Source organism: Drosophila arizonae, chromosome 3, assembly GCF_054131065.1.
Source record: "Drosophila arizonae isolate 15081-1271.41 chromosome 3, UAZ_ARI_1.0, whole genome shotgun sequence".
NCBI classification, from domain to species: domain Eukaryota; kingdom Metazoa; phylum Arthropoda; class Insecta; order Diptera; family Drosophilidae; genus Drosophila; species Drosophila arizonae.
Window position 1 is genome coordinate 32,355,190 of NC_142923.1, and position 21,059 is coordinate 32,376,248.

General features: G+C 42.2%; 1 protein-coding gene across 8 annotated transcripts in view; it reads left to right on the forward strand.

Annotated features, from left to right (window-relative positions):
- dpr19 (defective proboscis extension response 19) overlaps positions 1-15,307 on the forward strand; it is a 99,373-nt gene extending 84,066 nt beyond the window's left edge. For 7 of the 8 annotated variants that reach the window (XM_089465848.1, XM_089465843.1, XM_089465842.1 and 4 more), the window contains 2 exons: positions 14,485-14,879; positions 14,941-15,307. In XM_089465848.1, coding sequence (XP_089321974.1) covers positions 14,485-14,879; positions 14,941-15,182 — 637 coding nt within the window. In that variant the 3' untranslated portion in view covers positions 15,183-15,307. Of the gene's footprint in view, positions 1-764; positions 14,059-14,484; positions 14,880-14,940 lie in introns of those variants that run through there. The other variant, XM_089465849.1, reaches the window with a different exon arrangement.
- Positions 15,308-21,059: the final 5,752 nt, after the last annotated feature.

Below are 21,059 nucleotides of genomic sequence, written 5' to 3' on the forward strand. Positions count from 1 at the left end.
GTCCACAAAAAAAGTTATTAAACAATTAAGTTCTCATAGTAAGCGCTCACTGCCGCCCATGCGTGTTTATGCTTTTGTGTGTATGTGTATGTAAATGTTTGTATATGTGTTTGTGTATGAGTGTGTGTGTATGTGTGTGTGTGTGTGTGTATGCGTTTGTGTGTGTATGCGTGTGTGTGTGTGTATGTGTGTCTGTATGCGTGTGTGTGTATGTATGCCTGTGTGTACGTACGTGCGTGTGTGTGTGCGTGTTTCTTGTGTAAGCTGAAAGACGCGAAAAATTATTGAAATATCTATTGCTCCAAGGGTTCAGGGGATCTCGTAGTCGAGCAGTCTCGACTAGAGCTTTCCTACTTGTTTTCAAATAGGAATATGTTTAATATTATTTCATTAATTTAAATATAACAAGTAAGAAAGCTCTAGTCGAGACTGCTCGACTATGAGATCCCCTGAACCCTTGGAGCAATAGATATTTCAATAATTTTTCGCGTCTTTCAGCTTAAACAAGAAACGCGCACACACACACACACACACACACACACAGGCACGTACGCACACACAGGCAGATTATGATTATAACATGGATATGCATGTAATTGCCAAAGCACAAGTCTCTAGTATTTGAAATACGCTTTTTACAAAAGTGATGGTGAGGGGGTGAATTTAAGGGTGGGGGGTAAATTTTAACAAAAACCGAAATTGTATAAATTGCATATAAGCATACATTAAAAATTTGGAGACTCTAGCAATAAAGGTGTAGAAGATATAATTTTATAACTGGTTTTCGATAAGGTTTTTTATCGATAAAAAAAAGATCGGGATGAGTTATCGAATTTTAATGATAAACTTGATATGCGCGCTGTAATTACGGACATTTAAAAAAAAAATTGATGTCTCTAGCTCTTATATCTTCGGAAATCGACGCGTTCATACATACGGACAGACGGACAGGGCCAAATCAACTTAGCTCGTCGCCCTGATCAAGAATATATATACTTTGTGGGGTCTGCCACGCCTCCTTCTCCCTGTTACATACATTTCAACAAAACCATTATACCCTGATTTCCCATTGAAAATGGGTTCAGGGTATAAAAATAGAAAGCATAACATTCAATATGTAAAAAAAATCAACAAAAACAAAGAATACTCATAAATAACAGTGTCAATAATGTGTTGGCACACTTACAATCTATGAATCTTAACTTGAAATTAAAGCTAAATATGATTAATTAACATAATTTTAATATTTTGTGTGGCCTCCCTGGGCATTTAAAACATGTTGAAGGCGTTTTTTTATAGAAGCTATAAGGTTTTTAATTAAATCAACTTTCCTCTTCAAGTATGCCCACACATGCTCAATCGGGTTAAGGTCAGGGCTCTGGGGGAGTGTGTCAATCACTTTGCCACAGTTGTACAGCAGCCAAGTGCGAACAGTGAGTTCTTTATGCTTCGGATCGTTGTCCTGATAAAATTTAAAATTTGGCTTGTTGCCATTCAGAAAGCCGAATTTAGCCGCACTTGCTCTCAAATTTGCTCTCAAAATTTGGAGGTACTGCTCTGCATTCATTGTGCTTTCAATGAATGCAATTTCTCCGACTACCTTGCTTGATATACACCCCCATATCATCACCGATAATTTGCCAAATTTAATAGTGGTAATAATATTTTTGCTGTCAAGAGCCGTTAATGGCTTGCGCCATACCCTGGGAGGACCATCATTATAGTACTGCATCATTTTTGTTTCATCACAGAATATGACGTCCTCCCAATATTCTGCGGGGTAACAAGCCATGTTAACAGCAAAAGTTAAACGCTTTTCGATATTTGCTTTTGATAACAGAGGCTTTTTCCGCGCTACTCTCGAACTGTATTCATGGCTCATGAAGGCTTTGCGTACCGTTTCATGTGAGACATCTATGCCACATTCTTGCTTCAGCTCTTTAGCAAGACATCTTACAGAAATATGCGGATTAGCGTTCACTTTTCTGAGAATAAGACGCTCTACTCGTCCAGTGATCTTTTTTTTCGGCCCTCCTCCCGTCTTTAAAAGCAGCCTATTTTCTTTTTCGGCCCGGTTTATAACGTTATAAACCGTTCTCCTGGGCACAGAAAACATGTCCATCAATTCTGGAACGGATTTGCCCATCTCGTGGTTGTAATAGATGAGCTGCACCATCTCAAAGCTTAATCGCTTTCCAGGCATTTAAAAAAAATATGAAATTTGTGCTTAAATGCGTAACTAGCGAAAATTGACAATCAAATGGCAAGAAATGTAAAAGAAAAAAATAATTTTTATGCATTATTGACTTAGATATTTGCATCCAAAGTCAAAAAATTCAATTTTTTTTTCAGTGTGCCAACTCATTCTTGACAGACTGTATATACCTATACTCGTGTATACATGTGCACATATCCCCGCGTAAATATATGTACCGTTATACTCGCATATATATATGAAATTTGAGTACTTTTTTTTTTTTTTTTTTTTTTTTTTTTTTTTTTTTTTTTTTGTGGGTTGAGGTCAGTCAGGTCGTCACTCTGACCGGTGTGTCGGACTGCATGACTGCTTACCGACTAAAAAATCCTCTTCTGGGGCTCCTTGGAAACAGGAGTTATCCCGCATTAACCTTCAAGGTGGAGCCTTAAATTGTGCATTAAATGAGCGTTGCCCTCTGTGTGCCTGCGTCCAGGTCATACTTCTTCCACCGAAGAACCTTTTCGGCGAAGTCTTCGACTTTTTTCAAGCATCTATGCTACTGCACATCTGCTGTACTAATGTCTCTACTTTGACTGCACCGACTGTTTCTGCCAGGTAGATTCTTTCTTCCGACCACCTTTTGCAGTTGAAGAAAGTGTGTTCTGCATCGTCCATAGCATTTTCGCAGTAAATACAGCTGCATTCAGTAGTTTTCCCCATCTTATTTAGATACTTTCGAAAGTATCCATGTCAGTGGTGTTAAATAGAACGACTTTTTACCGGGTTTTCTATTTATCCACTTCTCTAGATCGGGGATTATTCTAGCGGTCCATCTTCCATACCATCTCACCTTCCACGAGACTATGGTTTGCTGTCGTATACTCTTTGCCGCCTGTTCTGAGAATTCTCCTCTTTACCGAAGATTCCATATTTTGTTGCGCTCTTGGGCAAGCAAGTCAACCGGTATGACTGCTGCTATCACAGTCACGGCAGCCCCGGAGACTGTGCGGTACGCCGATATTATCCTTAAGGCTGCTCTTCGTTGCACTGATAACATCGGTTTTCGCCTTACATTCGCCTTTAAGGTGTCCGCCCATACTTCACTTCCATATTGCAATATTGCATTTGTCGCTTCAATGAAGAGTTTTCGTTTTCCTGCCGTCGGGCCGTCAATGTTTGCCATCAGTCTACACAAAGACCTCGTTGATGTCGCTGTTTTCCCCGAAGGTAAGTTTATTGTCTAGTCTCACGCCTAGATAGTTCACTGTCCTTTGAGGTTTCCGCTTACTCGCATATATATTTCGGTTGGGATCTGCTTCCCCGTGAACAGAAGTAACTCTGTTTTATGGGTGGCAAGTTCCAATCCTCGAGAGCTGAGCCATGTCTGCGTAGGGATTATGACTTGGGTAAGTCTCTTTTGGGCCTCTACGGTATTTCTGGCAGTAATAACGGCTGCGTTATCGTCGGTATAACCAATTAGGAAGGTGCCTTCAGGCATTTCCAGTCTTAGGATGTCGTCGTAGCTGATATTCCACAGGTCTGGTCCCAGGAATGACCCCTGTGCACCTCCTCTAGTCACTCTATACCGTTTCATACCAGTCTTTTTGGAGTACAGGAGTATTCGATCCTGAAGCTCTTGAAGCGATGCTCCAAGGAAGCAAGCATATCGCTCCACTTTACACTATTAAAGGCGTTTTTAACGTACAGCGTTGCTAGCAGAACCACTGGACGCGAGTATGCATTTCCTCTTTGCGTAGCTCTGGCTACCTGAACCACTTCATCGATAGCTCCTATTGTGGATTTTCCAGCTCTGAACTCGTGTTGCCTTCAGCGGCCTCTACTGCGGCGAGTAGTCTGGGTCTTATGTGGCGATAAGCCGAAGGTGTGTTGGGATCGCCTTTGCCTTTGCTAATGGGCACCAGTTTCTGTTCTTTCCACGCTTCTGGGAATATCATTTCTTTTAGACATGCGCTATACATCCTAAGTAGAAAACTAGGCCGTCCTGATACTATCACCTTCAATATCTCTGCCAGTATATTATCTGGTCCCGGCGCTTTCTTATTCTTCAGGGAGAGAGCCGCAATCTTGAGTTCTTCCTCGGTGAAATTTGGGACTGAACCATTGAGCTCTACGGGTGCTCGCACATACGTCTCGTGGATGTGTGTTGGAAATAGTGTGATCCATCGTATCATCATCCACGTTTGGCACTGATCCGTAGTTTCTTATCTTCTTTATGACTATCTTGTAGCCAAGTCCCCAATAGTCTTTATTTATATCTTTGCAGAGCTCTTTCCACTTGTCATGCTTACTGCGTGTGATAGCAATCGACAGTTCTTTTCTCGCAATCTTAGCTGCTAACGCTTCCGTCATAAAATTTCCAGAGCGTCGTGCCCTTGTTAGCCTTCTTCTACATTGTATGCATACTTTACTTTTTTCTGCAATATCGTGGTTCCACCAGTACACCTGTCGTCTACCTCCGTGTTTGCTGTGCGTTTTTTGTATCGAAACGTTACACGCTCTTTCCATAACTGTTAGGCTTCTTTCGACCACTTGCTCCGAGGTCAATGTGTCGTCGAACTGTCGTTCTCGTCTATCTAGTTCAGCTAGTAATTTGCCTGTATCCACCTTGCTTATGTCCCATCTGTGGGAAGTCTTTCTTGGTCATGAAGGAGGGTTTTGCTGATTGGTATTCTGGATATCATATGATGTATACTCGTGATCACTGCCCGTGAAGTCATCGAGTATCTTCCAGTCCTTTATCCGATCTACGATGTGTTCGTATCCAAAGGTTACGTCAGGTATTGACCTTCACATCCCGGCTTATGAAAGGTAGCTCTTCTTCCGCGGTTTGCTACCACTAACCCGGACCTAGCGGCCATATCCATGATTTTCCGTCCTCTAGAGTTAGTAGAGGACATTCCCCAGTCTCGGGCATTCAGATCGCCTACTACAATGAAGGGCAGCCGTCGATCCACGAGCAGATCCTCGATTGCATCCAGTTTATTCTGGAAGGTGCTTATGTCATCGCTAGGAGTTAGGTAGCAACCACTGCGAAATCTCTGAAGCGTGCGTAGACGTAGCAGTTTCCCATCCTGCTATCTAGTGGCCGTTGTCCACTACTACTGGGGATCCATATGGCAGCAACCTTAGTGTCATCCTCTAACCAGACACCGATTTCTTTTCGCTTGTATTGCTCACTGATGATCACTACATCTATAGCATGTTCTGCTACTATCTGAGTCAAAAGTGCATCTGCCGTTTTGCTCCGATGTAGATTATTGTTTAATAACTTTTTTGGTTTGGGCAGCGCTGTAGTGTGGGCAACATTATAAGAATTTATTTGTTGAATAATTTGATTTCTAGACGTACAATCTTAATGAAACTTTCAGAATATAATAATAATGGTCAAATGTGTATACATTCCAAGGCACAAGTCTCTAGTACCTGAAATACGCCTTTTACAAAGGTGAGGGTGAGGGACAAGAAATGCAAGCTCTGGCTCTAAAGGTGTAGGACATGTAATTAAATAACTAGCTTTCGATAAGGTTTTTGATCGATAATAAAATATCGGGAGCAGTTATCGATATATAGAGAACAACTTGATATGCGCGTGATATACACGGACCTAGGAAAAACAATTTCAAGTCTCTAACTCTTATATATCTTTTGAGATCGACGTGTTCATACATACGGATGGACGGACAGACAGACGGACAGGGCCAAATCGACTTAGCTCGTCGCCCTGATCAAGAATATATATACTTTGTGGGGTCTGCCACGCCTCCTTCTGCCTGTTACATACATTTAACAAAACCATTATACCCTGATTTCCCATTTTCAATGGGTTCAGGGTATAGTTATAAGTCTACGCCCATTAGGGGCGTGGCAAATCTGAATCTGAAGTTATAGTGATTTCCTAAATTCTGCTGTATTTTGGGCCCTAAAATGTTGTATATAGACTCGGGCTGATCACCCAAGACCAAAAACCTTTGTCGGATATATGTCCGCCCACAGGGGGCGTCGCAAACTGCAAAAGTTTATATCTCCTATAGTATAATAGCTAGAAGCTTAAAATTTAGATAGTTAAGTTACCAGTAACCTCCTTTATCGATCACCTAAAAATAATTTCTAAGCCTCTTAGGGGCGTGGCATATCCAAAATACCCTGTAATTTTCACATTTTTTGATGGTAAGCATTCAAACTTTGCAGTTAGGGTACCGTTATCTCTTTCTAAGAACTGACAACATTCACGCCCGTGAATGATTATTCCGCAGTCGGTAACGCCCGACTGCAACGTTTTTACTTGTACAACCAGCTCCGGTTGTAACTTTTACTCTTTGCTCAGTTCTACAAGACGTGCCCCGGATCGGGTTTTCCTTATACCTCTCACATTTCATCCTGTTGGATTGTGCTGCGTATATTTCGTAAAACATCTTTTTAGCTTTGAATGGTAGGTGTTTCCACTGTGAGGAGCAATATAGCTACAGATTTAGCAATGGGTTCGCGTCGCACGCACGACGGTCATCGGTGACCGTTAGCCGACGTGCCGTTCGGGCCAGGTGATAGCAGTGGACATTTTCACTCGTATGGCAACAACGGTACTTCGGCCAATGGGAGGCTGCCACGCAATTTGGCGGGAAAGTGGCGTCACCCAGATCACACCACTTTACCGTTTTTATGGGCACGAGCAACAGAGCCCCGCTCCAGAGCCGAACAGGCCCCGTTATCACACGAAGCAGGGCCTGTGGCTGGGGTATAAAAGGCCACCAGCAGCTCCATACGAGGCTGTCGAAACTATACTGAAGAGAAGATATAAATTGAAAAGGCGAAGTGCGTGAAGAAAGTGCCAAAGTCGAGTGAAAGACAAACGCGAGTGGTAAATCAGGACTCCCAAGACATCGTGGAAACAGCAAGGAGTGTTTGTGAGTGAAACGAAGCTAGTGTTGTGCTGTGAGCGAGTGGGATAGTAGGAAAGGCCTGTATATCTGAGCGAACCGCCAGAGTTTACAGATCGAGGTCCTGGCGTTTCCTGAATCGTCCCGGTGAACTAGCGTGTTTTAGCACAACACTCTCCCATCCGGAGTGCGTTGAACCAGCGCTCAGTAGGTGTGCTTCTCTAAAGCCAACCAGCGAGCCAGCATAAATTTAAGTGACGTGTAAATTTAAAACTTATTTAAGAAAATATACATTTACGCTATAAAACCTAAATCACAAGTGACTAATTAATATCGCATGGGCTTCAACAAATAAATTTGTTGGCACGAATCCACAGTCAGCTGAAACTAGCCCAACATAGACTCGGGATAAACCGAAGGTTCTTACAACTGGCGCACAACGTGGGGCCCTGCGAAAAGAGATTAATTAGCGAATATTTGTGAATATGGTGCGATCGTGGGTATATAATCTGAAAAAGGATGAAGTGCTGCGTTATGGTGACGAGTTCGGGGTGAGCTTGTCAGGCACACTAGACGCGATGCTGAGGCAGTTCGGCGAATGGGTTGAGAGGAATGATGGAACCATCCCTTATTCACTGAGGATCGCCGAGCTGGGGCGACTGCATGGACGCCGTGCCTGAATTAGGGATGAGGCAACGACCGGCGTAATGGAGGACGATGTGGAGTCAGAGCTTGCGCATGTGGCGCGGCTCTGTGTGCTCTCCACAAGCGCATCAGAGCGACTTCAGGACACGCGACAGGGTGAAATAAGAGCCACATCCACCCCACAACCTGAAATAAGGCCACGAGGACAAGAATATCCAAAAGTGGCCAAACAAGTGCGAGAGTGGAGCTTCCGCTTTGATGGCACCACAAAGCCTTTGGAGTTCTTGGAGCAGGTGGAGTGGTCGGCGGACACATATGGCCTAGATCTGGACATGATCCCGCGGGCGATGCCAGAGCTGCTGAAGGGCATGACATTAAAATGGTACGTGGCCAACAACCGGCACTGGACGGCATGGGCGACATTCGTGCGCAGCTTCCAGGAGTTGTTCCTGCCCAGAGGCTATCTGGAGAGGCTAGAGGATGACGTCAAACGCCGGAGGCAAATGGTAGATGAGAGCCTCAAGGTCTACATGGTTGAGATGCAGACTCTCAAGCGGCCTCTGCGCTGTGGAGCAGACCGCGAGATGAAGCTCATCTACAACAACAGCCTGCCCGATCTGCGTGCCTACGGCCGCCCATATCAATTCCATAGTCTAGTAGAATTGATGCACCTGGCAGATGAGTTCGAGGAGCTGGAAAAAGATCGGGAGAGACTGCGGCAGCAGCCACGGCCTGGCCGGACGCGATTGATGGCCATGGACGACGTTGGAGACGATGTGGAGTATCGCCGCATTGAGGATGAGGCGAAGCCTTCTCCTGCGCCAAGGACAGGCGCAACCGGAGCAAGGACACACATCCCGAATCCAGACTGGGCATGCCGAGTGTGTAGCCAGGAGAGGTACCGCGCTTTTACGTGCCGCAACAAGGCACTGGATTTCTGCTGGCAGTGCGGGCGCATTGGAGTGAGAACGGTTGCATGTTGCCAGTCGGGAAACGAGCAGCAGCACCCGCCATCAAGGGGCGAGCGGGAGCAGCGGCCAGGAGCCCCCAGGCGCTAGTGGGCCGTCTTCAGGATGAAGGCAGCCAGATGACAGCGTTCGTGGCCATTGGAGCCACTCAACAAAGAGCTACGATCGACACGGGAGCCACAAGCAGCTTTATCAGCAAAAAGCTTGCTGACAGGCTCAGAGGAGTGGGCGTGGTGCGTGCTACACGGCGGCGCATACGCTTAGCGGATGGCAGTTGCAGTCAGGTGGACTCGCAACTGGAGACGACGATCAGCCTGTGGAATCAGCAAATCCAGATCCCGTTGCTGATTCTGCCAGGAGTGATCGACGATTTGGTGCTGGGCTGGAATTTCTTGGCCAGCATGGGCACCACACTGGAATGCGGCGGCTTGACACTGAGGATCAAACCGAGAATTCCACAGTCGAGCGGACAGTCAGGGGAGAAGCTGTCCGTGGCTGTGGCCAGTGCGGAGGCGGACCCAGAGACGCCAGCGGAGGCGAACATGGAGCAGCAAACGCCAATGCACGAGGACCCAGAGGTGGACGTTTTTCTGAGGCATGAGCTGGAGAAGTTCCAGCATGTGAAAGGCACCACCAGGATAACGGAGCACCGGATCAGGATGCAGGACAACAGCCCATAAAGCAGCGCTATTCCCCCAAAAATCCAAAAATGCAGGCGGAGATCAACCTGCAGGTGGATGAGCTGCTGGCCAAAGGCTGCATCGAGGCCTCAAAGAGCCCACATAGCGCGCCGATTGTCATGGTTCGCAAGAAGAATGGGAAGTGGCGGCTATGTCTAGATTTTCGACAGCTGAACAGCAGATCAATTAAAGATGCATACCCTTTGCCGCGTGTGCATCACATTTTGGATCAGCTGAGAGAGGCGCGCTACATCAGCAGCCTGGATTTTAAAGATGGGTATTGGCAGATACCTATGGAGAAGGCCAGCAGACCACTGACGGCATTCACGGTGCCAGGAAAGGGGTTTTATCAGTGGAAAGTGATGCCGTTTGGACTCCATTCTGCGCCGGCAGCATTGAAAATCAACATTGACAAGTGCGATTTTTTCAAGAAGGAGCTAAGTATCTGGGTCACAAAGTTACGGAGGATGGCATTTGCACGGATCTAGAGAAAGTGGCCGATATTGCTGAGCTGAAGCCACCCACAAACGTAAAAGAGTTACGCCAATACGTGGGCGTGGCTTCATGGTATCGCCGCTTCGTACCAGACTTTGCAGCCACAGTGCAAAAGGGCACGAAGTGGGAGTGGACGGAGGAGCGGCAAAGAGCGTTCGAGACGGTGAAGGCCAAATTGTCGGAGTCACCGGTGCTGACGTGCCCTGATTTCTCGAAGCCGTTTTGCTTGCAAACGGATGCAAGCAATTCGATCGAGAGCCCAACGGGAAGGATTGCCAGATGGGCACTGGAGCTGCAACAGTACGACTTCGAGATTCGCTACAGGAAGGGCAAACAGAATGTTGCAGGCAAGGCCAAGGGCCTACGTCGGTTGTTCAGCGATCGCTAGCGCACGAAGCGGCACGAAAATGTCAAAGTGAGCGACATCTAAAACCGCCAACAACAAAACGTACAGAGACAACTAAAACAGCTAACAACAAAGCGACAGAAACATATGAAACAGCCAACAACAAAACACACAGCGACATATAAAACTTTGCTGTGAGCTGTGCGCGAATGAGGAGTGTGCGCAAAATGTCAGTCGGCGTCAAAGTTCGGCACCCGTGGCAGTTGCGAACGACATCGGTGTGGCCAGCTCCCAACAGCAATCCAAAGATTGTCTGTAGTGCCGCAACGGAGACACTGCACCAACTAGGAGAGCAGTTGCAATGGTGGACGCCTGCATCAGCAGCGGAGAGGACGACGAGGGAATGGGTGTAGCAGGTGTAGCAGGACTTTAGAACCAACAGGTGAGTTGTGCAGGAGCGTCCGTGGGCAGAGGCAGCGGCGGCCCATCACGTATGCGGGGCATGCAGTCGGCATGTGGCTGCTTGCTGAGAGAGTGTGACTACAGACGCCTGCCACGCGGATGGCTCCACCGGCTGTGGGTCTTTAGGTGTCGGAAAAGCTTGGCAACCGATCCTCGCGATCCTCCAGCGACTTTGCTGGAGCTCTGCGCGAAAGAGGAGGGGGCAACAAGCGTGCCGACACCAAAGACTTGACATCGGTGTCCACTTGCGAACGGCGTCTGTGGCCCGATCTCATAGCAGCAGTACATGGAATGACTGCAGTGCCCCACCAGAGTATCCACGAGGGTTGAAGGAGCAGCAGAAACCAGCAGAGAGACGTCTCCAGCGGCGAGGGACAGCATGCGCGAAATGGTCATCGCCATGCGCGCATGCGCTAATGCCACCGGGGGCTGCAAAACCGAGAGGCGAGTTTTGCAGCAGCGCCCGGCGTGGGCATTGGCAGCGGCAGGCCATCAGGTTAAGGAGCATGAAGGCAAAGATGCCCAGCAAGAAAAACAATATTTTTATTAAAATTTTATTGAGACTTATAAAAATATTTACCCCATTCACTTACCGGCAGAATACAGCACTGCCAGCGGTAAGGGGAAAGGCAGCTGATAATATTAACAGAGCTTTAACAGCAGCGATAAGCGCAGAATGGAGCATCGAGGGATGAAGCGACGCTAAACGGAGCAGCGCAGCGGAGACGGGCGCCAAATTCAAACACGATGGTCTCGTGTTTTCCCGAAGGAAGAGGGGAGTGTGAGGAGCAATATAGGTATGCACGTATTTATGTATATAAACGTACGTATTTGCTGTGCGTTTATATGCATATACATGTTGCTCCACACAGCGACGCTAATACTGTAGGAGCGACCCTTGCACCGGAAAGGGGGTCAAAGTCCTTTTAGAGGCGATCTCTTTCGCTCCTAAAGATTCAGCAATGGGTTCGCGTCGCACGCACGACGATCATCGGTGAGCATTAGCCGAGGTGCCGTTCGGGCCGGGTGATAGCAGTGGACATTTTCACTCGCATGGCAACAACGGTACTTCGGCCAATGGGAGGCTGCCACGTAATTTGGCGGGAAAGTGGCGTCATCCAGATCACGCCACTTTACCGTTTTTATGGGCACGAGCAACAGAAAGGCCCCGCTCCAGAGCCGAACAGGCTCCGTTACCACACGAAGCAGGGCCTGTGGCTGGGGTATAAAAGGCCACCAGCAGCTCCATACGAGGCTGTCGAAACTATACTGAAGAGAAGATATAAAGTGAAAAGTCGAAGTGCGTGAAGAAAGTGCCAAAGTCAAGTGAAAGTCCATCAGGACTCCCAGGACATCGTGGGAACAGCAAGGACATCGTGAACACAGCAAGGACATCCAGAGGGAATCCTTGCGGATCATCAGCGGCACCGATCAGGACATCGGTGCATATCAGCGGCTTAAGCGAGGCCTGCACATCTGAGTAAGTTCACGTAGCCGTGCGCAAGAGAAGTGTTTGTGAGTGAAACGAAGCTAGTGTTGTGCTGTGAACGAGTGGGATAGTAGGAGAGGCCTGTATATCTGAGCGAACCGCCAGAGTTTACAGAGCGAGGTCCTGGCGTTTCCCGAATCGTCCCGGTGAACTAGCGTGTTTTAGCACAACACTCTCCCATCCGGAGTGCGTTGAACCAGCGCTCAGTAGGTGTGCTTCGCTAAAGCCAACCAGCGAACCAGCTTAAATTTAAGTGACATGTAAATTTCAAACTTTATTAAGAGAATATACATTTACGCTAAAAACCTAAATTCACAAATTTGTTGGCACGAATCCACAGTCAGCTGAAACTAGCCCAACATAGACTCGGGATAAACCGAAGGTTCGTTACACCACTGTTTCCAAGATCCGTGCCTCTCTCTGTGCTGCTGGTTCTAATTGCTTCTGCTTAGTTGCTTCAGCTTCCAGCTTCTTCCAGGAGTTCCTGCAGTGTCCTAGAATATCGAGCAGTTCGTCTAGGTCGCATAACCCACTTTTAACATCCAGACTGATGTTTTTTTGCTTAGCGACAGCGGTTTTTATACGCCGCAGCGTCTGGCGACATTTTAGAATGGCATCTTCCTCGGCCCGGAGTTTCAACATGTTCTCATGCCTTGGTGAGATTATCGCCTCTGCAGTAGTGCTTAGGACACCTGCCTCCGCGGTGGCAGTTTTTGCAGTTTCCTCCTTTGCATTTTTGAGCTTTTGCCAAAGCCCAATCTTGGGTCCGTGAAACGGGCCTCACTATCTTCTTGTGGTGTTCCACTGATAATATTTTTTGTTATAGAGATCTTTCGAGATTCCATGTTTAAGGGTTCCGACTCCAAGCCGCTATCCTAGATCGGGTGTACAGTCACTCAAGCGATCCTCATGGTTGTCTGTGCATAGCAGGGAGGTCATTTATATCTCCTACATCTTTAAAGCTAGAGTCTCCAAATTATTGATGTATACTTATATGCATTTTATACAATTCCGGTTTTTGTTAAAATTTACCCCCACCCTTCATCCACCCTTTATCCACCCTTCACCCACATATTTGTAAAAGGCGTAATTCAAATACTAGAGACTTGTGCTTTGGCAAGTGCACGTATATTGATGTTATAATCGCTATCTACCTCCACAAGGAAAGTTATTAAATAATTAAGTTCTCATAGTAAGCGCACACTGCAGCCCATGCGTGTTTAGGCGTGGGTGCTTGTGTGTGTGTATGCGCGTGTGTGTGTGAATACGTGTGTGTGTGTTTGTGCGTGTGTGTGTTTGGTATAATCAGAGAGACGCGAAAAATTATTGAAATAGTTGTTGCTCGAAGGGTTCAGGGGATCTCGTAGTCGAGCAGTCTCGACTAGAGCTTTCTTACTTGTTTGAAGATGGAGTATGCCATACCTTTTGCAAGTCAAAGCTTGCGCGAAGAAATTCTTTCCTTAACTTACTTTCACTTTGGACTTTTAGAAATAAATTTTTCCTTAAAATGTTATTTCTTATGTGATTTTGAAAGTGTTGTGAATTACGAAATTGTATTTTTTCTTCACTAAAATTCAACGTAACACTAATTCGAGCTTTCACAGCATAGCTTCTTATCTACTTAATCAAAGAATATTCAAATTCCATGACATTAAAATCTCGATTTCGCAAAAAATCAACATACACTCTGTCAAATAAGTACCCGGAAATTTCAAATAAAACAAACAACTTATCAATCATCTAAATTTATTATATCCCCTTCAAAATAAAAATCCAATCATCGACTCACTTTTGAAAGCTATATTCCGGGATGGCCTTCAGTTCTCGTTGCGAATTAGTTTTCATGTCTTCAAAGCTCTCAAAAGCGGGATCCATGAAGTGGTAATTTTTGTTTTGGAAACAGGAAAAAGTCACACGGGGCCATATCTGGAGAGTACGGTGGTTGTTCGATGATATTTGTTGAATTTTTGTTCAAAAAGTCGTTCACAATGATTGCTTTGTTCGCTGGTGCATTACCGTGGTGCAAAATCCAACTGTTGTTCCGCCACAAATCTGGTCTTTTGCGAATTCACAGAATAGTGACTAACAGTTGTGCCAATCTGGGAAAAATTTTGTTTAGAAATATTCTCAAAGAGAAAATTTAAAATGAGAATTGCTGGTCGATCATTTCGCGGGAATGTGGCCATATATTACCTTATTCACAGCAAAATTTTATTGATTAATTATTTAATTATTTGCTATGATATATTAAATATTTATCATTCCTGAAAGTATACATGACTTTTTTATCGTTTTAATATCTCGTAGGTATCACGAAAACAAGATGGTCAACTATGACGCTCAAGGTGGATTTGTTGTTACGTCAGTTGCAGAAAATGAGCTTCCCAGTGAAGAAAATGGACAAAGTTATCAGACCAGCGCAAATGGTGCAAAAAGTAAATCCTTTCGCAAAGCTGCGAGCGGATCAATAGAAATTAGTTCCAGTAGCGCTAACGCAACTATTTATGAGGGCATGGCTATTGTTACTACACCCGTGACTCCGTTTTCGACATTTCAAGTTCAACAATATAAATCCCCATATATTCCAAATTCATCAATGAGTGTGCTCACGATAAAAACTGTAACATTTCATCATGCTGGTAACTATACATGTGCACCATCAAATGCTCGACCGGCAAGCATTACAGTACATGTCTTAAGAGGTGAGTGATAAAAATGAAATAATTTAATCGTAGAAATAATTTAACCGAGTTTAATATATAGGGGAGAAACCAGCTGCTATGCAACATGCAAACCGAAGTATTCTTGATGGGGAAAATTCTAACACCACTGTCAGCCTAACCATTTTAAAAGGAATTAATGGTACAAATAGTCTTATGATTACTGTGCCATCACTATTTTTATCTGTTCTATGTCTATTAGCAAATTTGCCTTCCACGTTCCACTTACAAAAACATACCCCAATGATATTTTTCCTATTTGTGTTATCTAATTTTAATAGCTGAAACTGTTTATAAATAGATTTCTTACAATTAATTTTAGCAATTGTATTTATAAGAATTGTATATACATAAATATTAACTTGCATTGTAATAATATTAAGATATATATACAGTGAGTAATATTAATATTCGTTTTTTGTTTTTTTTTTTTGTTTTTTTAACTTTTAACTTAAATTTCGCATAAAACATATAATATTAATTTAAAATTAAAAGTATGTAAATGCTAAATTGGCTTATTTTCGGCCAAATCTGGCGATTACGAAAAAATTACGGAATTGCAGATAGCGGAAAATCTGTATTATGTAGGACTCGAAAGGGCTAATACTAGATATTGTTTTCTTAGTATCGATTTATCAAAAAAGGTTACTCTTGACGATAGTTTTGACTGTGTAAGAGCACTAACCAGAGAACACATAGACTAGACAACTAGTGGAAAGCTTTTTGCACGCTTTTTTTGAGGCTTTAACACCCGAGACAGCTTTGGATTCGCTCGGCTCCTTACTTTTAAGTTTGAGCTACGAAAAAATACAAACGCACAATCATTTCGCTTCATGCGCTCGACCGAGATGGTCAAATGTTGAACAAAAGATCCCTCTATGCTCAATGTTTCCCTTGCTCTCTCTCTCTCTCTCTCGAATGTGTATATGTGCATGTGAGCACAAGTAGCAGCTCACGAAAATTGAAATTCCGTCGCAGCAAGAACCCATGCCTTCCCTTCTGTGTGAAGAGTATACCGAACTTTTCAAACCGTTTGCCAAGCTCCTACAAAATATTTGCGTTTTGGTTATTATTTGTGGGAAGGGTATGAAAGCGTTGGTGCTCATAATGAAAATGCTTTCGCGACGAGCGTGCACGCACACACTCTCAATTGCTACATGTACTATGAGCATTTGTATGCCTGTGTGCGAGGCTCTTGCTGCCTGTAGCAATTTTAAAGCCCAGCATTTGCATTTGGTTGATCTTGTGAACTGCTCACACTTACATACATATGTTTGATTGTGTGTACGCAGGGGCCGCGATGCTCACAAATGATGGGGTAATCATTGTAGATGCATTTGAGTTAGTGCTGCAAAAATATCGGATCGGAATCGTTATAATCGATATTTTCGAATTTTGGCAAAAGATCGATATGGTTTTCTTAGTATCGATATATCGAAAAATGGTTATTCTTGGCGTTGGTTTTAACTGTGTAAGAAGCGCATTTATTTAATTTTGCTAAATTGTATACAAATTGATTGATTTAATTTAATTGCAATAGAAAGAAAAAAAATTGATCAGTTTTTGGGAAGAAAACGTAAGTACAATTGATATATCCTATTGGAAAAGCTTGGAATCATAGCTTGTGTGTTTTAGGCGCGGCGAGGGTGGACTCCGATGAAGAAAATAAGACCGTGGGAGCCCCAAAAAATCCGAAGTGTGGAAATATTTTGAAAAAGGTAAGGATGGTTGTGCGGTGTGCAGAAATTGCTTTAAGGTCTGCAAAACAAATGGAAATACCACAAGCCTTAAAAATCACTTAACACGCATGCATCCATCGCTGCAAGAGAGTGAATTGGCACCCAAGTCCGGTAGCATTTTGCACTTCGTAAATAAAAAATATGAGGCAACGTCCTCTGAGAGCGAGAGGATGTTTAGCAAAGCTGGAATGATTGCTAATTCCAGAAGGGCTTCATTAAAACCGGAAACAGTAAACAAACTATTTTTTTAAATAAAAACCAATGGGTTTTGTCTTAATTTCTTTTCTTTTTCAAACTGCCATGGAGGCAATTGTTTTTGTTATTATAATATAATTTTAAGGAGCATAGTGAATTTGAGCTTTAATGAATTGCTGTTTTAGGTTTAAGTTAATGAAAAATAATTTTTTATACGACTTTGTTCGGTTGAATAAATTTGTTTTTGTTTGATGCTGTTGCTTTTATTTTAATCTTGAAATGGTTGCCATCTTATCCATTAAGAAGTCATAATTAATATAAATATTATAATAGATTCTAAGCAAGAAAATTAACATTTAAAAGAAGTGTTCGATATATCGTTTTTATCGATCTTTTTCTCTGAAAATATCGTGAATATCGATATTACGGAATATCGATTCTTTTGCAGCACTAATTTGAGTGCCTTTATATGTATGTGCGTATGTTTGTGTATGTTTATATGTGCGTGCATGCGACATGAGCATTGCCGTGTGCCCACGACAACTTAGAATTATGTGAACGATTTTGGGTTTGACCGGAAGCTTTCCACTAGTTGTCTAGTCTATGTGTTCTGTGGTTAGTGGTGGTAGTGATGTAAAAAATCATCGATGCATCGAGCATCGATGTTTTATTTTTTTTACCGATGTTTTCGGTAATACCGGTGTTGAACGATGCATCAATGTTTTGCAAAATATCATTATCTGCGAATGCAGTTAACCCCATTTAAAAGCAACCTTTTGTCTTTTTGGGAAGTTATGAAAAGTACCTATCTTAATTTATTCGCAATTGCAATACAATTTTATCCATTGATGGCATCTCCTTTTAATTTTAGTGAAATGTATAAGACTGCTATGAAAGCATATAATACATCTCCTATTTTAAAAATTTTGAAGTTGGGCCTTAAGCAAAATACTGCTATGAAAGCTCTTTTATTTTTATTTTTTTATGTTTGTTAAATAATGTGGAATACTTTAAAGTTTTTTTTTTTTTTTTTATTTATTTATTTAGTTTGTTTTTTAATAATAATAACGCCATGAGCGCACCAGTAAAAATGTAAAAAAAAAAAATAAAATAAATAAAAATGCATCGATGTATCGAATTTTTAATCCGATGTATTAATCCAACATCGATGCTTGATTTTGAAAATATTGATGGACATCGACATCGATGTTTTCATTCAAATTTACATCACTAGTTCAGGGTATAACAAGCAGTGCTGCCAATTTTTGTTGAACAAAAAAAGCTGTTTTTGTGGGAAGATACTTTAAAAAAAGCCAAAATATTGTGGAAAAAATCAGAAAAAAAGCTAATGTTTTTTGCTTTGATTTGACTGATATTTACATGTATTTTTAACAACTTATAATCATGGCATCATTTCTTCAACCACCGCAAGCCTTATCTGTGAAGTTTTATAATATATATGTTTTACCTGATGCATAAAATTGAGTTAAGCATCACAGCATTGATCTGACGAAAAATGTTACCCACTTGGGCATTGACAAAGAAGGCAACGCAAAAGTGGCCAAGTTCCTAAATCCTAACACGCTTCTCAACTCAAAACTTTGTAGCGTCTTGAATAGTTTCCTACTGAATTGGGTGGATGTTCTTATATTGGGGTTCAATACTATCAATGTTCTCCAAAAATATATATGCATGAAAAGGAATCAACATTTTTCACTATTTGAAAATTTGTCGGCAACCTTTAACACATAAATTCTTGCACTACACGCTATCAAAAGAGTTGCGTAGATTTTTAAATCTTTTCGTTTCATTTACATAGAATCGAAAAGTTCGATATTGTTGTTCACAATAAGTTGTTCTGAATTAAATATTAATCATATCCTAGTCTAGTTAGTTCCATATTATTACCGCTTGGTTCGTTCATTAAAAATTGAATTACTGAACTATTTGGAAAATTATTCTTTAAAAAAAATCAGAATTCCCGCTGCCCGCTGTTTTGGAATTTTTCCCGCAATCGGCTTTTCAAAAAATCCGGATTTGACGGGGAAAAAGCTGATTTGGCAACACTGATAACAAGTGAGAAAGCTCTAGTTGAGACTGCTCTATTACAAGATCCTCTGAGCCCTTCGTGGAACAGATATGTTAATGATTCTTGGCATCTTTCTGATTTCACTAGAAACACACAGACACACGCGCACGCATAAACACGCATGGCTGCAGCGCGGGCTTATTTTGGGTACTCAATTGCTTAATAACTTTTCTAGTGGATGGACTTTTAGACCTGTTACAAATTGGTAAGGGGGAGAATATATGGGTGGGGGATAATATCAATATTATATTATATATGAAAAACTATTCAATAACACACATTTATCAACAATTTTTTTAAATAATATTAAACCGTTTTTTTTTTTTTTAAATATTTAAAATAGGAAAAAAAAAAAACAAAAACAACAAAAATACATTCTACCAACTGAATGAAGCTGGTGTCTAGTATTATAAAGTAACCAGAGCTTGACATTGTGAGCAGTGTGTTTGGGGCCATTGTCACACACCATTACGCCACCTCTGCCGTGCTTAACGGTTGGAGCTAGAATTTGTACGTCAAACGCAGTGCCTCTCTTTCGCCACACAAGCTTTCTGTCTCCCCTTGATACCAAATATAAATATATATAAATATCATCACTAAATATCACTTTGTTCCACTACTCTGGACTGACTTCCAAGTATTTTCTGGCGAAATCCATCCGATAGATTTTATTTGCTTCAGAGATACATAAGTGGCATCCTTCGAGCAACACGGGCATTTAATTCGTTTTTCTTTAAAAATTTTCTTACAGTGCACTATGGTCCAGATTAAGTTTTTTTGGCATAAAGTCGAAAAATGTATTTATAAGATCCAAACTTTGCACATTTTATTTTTATGGCACTAATAATTTGTACACCAAATTTTGGATCAGTGCGACCACGCCCACTCTTGCCGCCCTTGCAAACTAGAAGAAGTATAATTTTTGTAGAATTAAAAGAAACAATTTTTTGTTGTTGTTGATCTATTTAGTTACTATTTATATTTCATTTTCTTCTTCATCTAATTCAATATTATAATAATTATTATCCTCATTATCATCAGAATCATCCTCCAGTTCGTTGTCATTTGAAACTATACACGGAAGCTCTAAAAGATTTAGCACCTCTTGTGAAAATGTTTTTTTTTTTTTTTTTTTTTTTTTTTTTTTTTTTTTTTTTTTGTATTTTTTCTTTCTTTTTCCTTTAAGCAAACACTTGATAATAGTGATGAATCCATAGCTCTGTAAAATACATATATCAGCCATAGTATTGATCCGACTATTTTTTCGTGAATGTGACAATCTGTCTTTTTTGTAAATTTTATTGCGTGCTTCTGAAGCGTTTTCGCCTAATGATCCTAGGGAAACCAAACTCGAATTATTTATCTGGTATCGCTGAAGCTGGTAATAGATGCAAATAGGATAAGGTTGGGCGTCCCGTTTGCGGTGGGGTCTTGCAGTTTTCATTGATAGTAACTGATATTTTCGACGCCAGCCATACAGTATGCTTAGACAAGAACCGTTCAAGCATATAGTTACATTTGGGTAGATATGATATGATATGAATGAACTATTAACATTACTAATTTTTATTATCTATTTCTTTCTTTATCTCTTATTCTATATTGTTTTTATTCATATTGCTGTAAATCCAATCCGATACCGATTGAATTTGCCGGTTGTTGCTGCGCCATATATCAATAAGTTCGTTGTTACTAAACACGAACGTGCCTATAAATTAACAAATTGTGAGAAAAGGGGGACGAACGGGGATGAGTTCTTGGTTTCCCATGGAAGACAAAACTCACAAGTACAATCTGGACCAATTAGTTGCTTTCAGCATGGAACAGCTTATTAGTTATATTCCACGAAACACGGAGAACGCATGTTAATTTTCTAAGAAAATACCATAGGTCGCAAATAACTGTTAACACTTTTTCGTTGTCTGCAAAAAAGTGTCTTTCAGTGACACAGTCAAAAAAACTCAGACAGAAACTGTTTTTGTCGCGTCTGGCTTAGCTCTCTTGCGCTCTGAGGGAGACAGTTGTTTCTGTTTTCGTTTCCTCAAGTCAAACACTGATCGTTTGCTTGAGTTAAATGAAGCAAACGGTAAGTTGCGTTTGTATGGGTAATCACGCGCGATTGCTGCGTTCTTTTTGTAT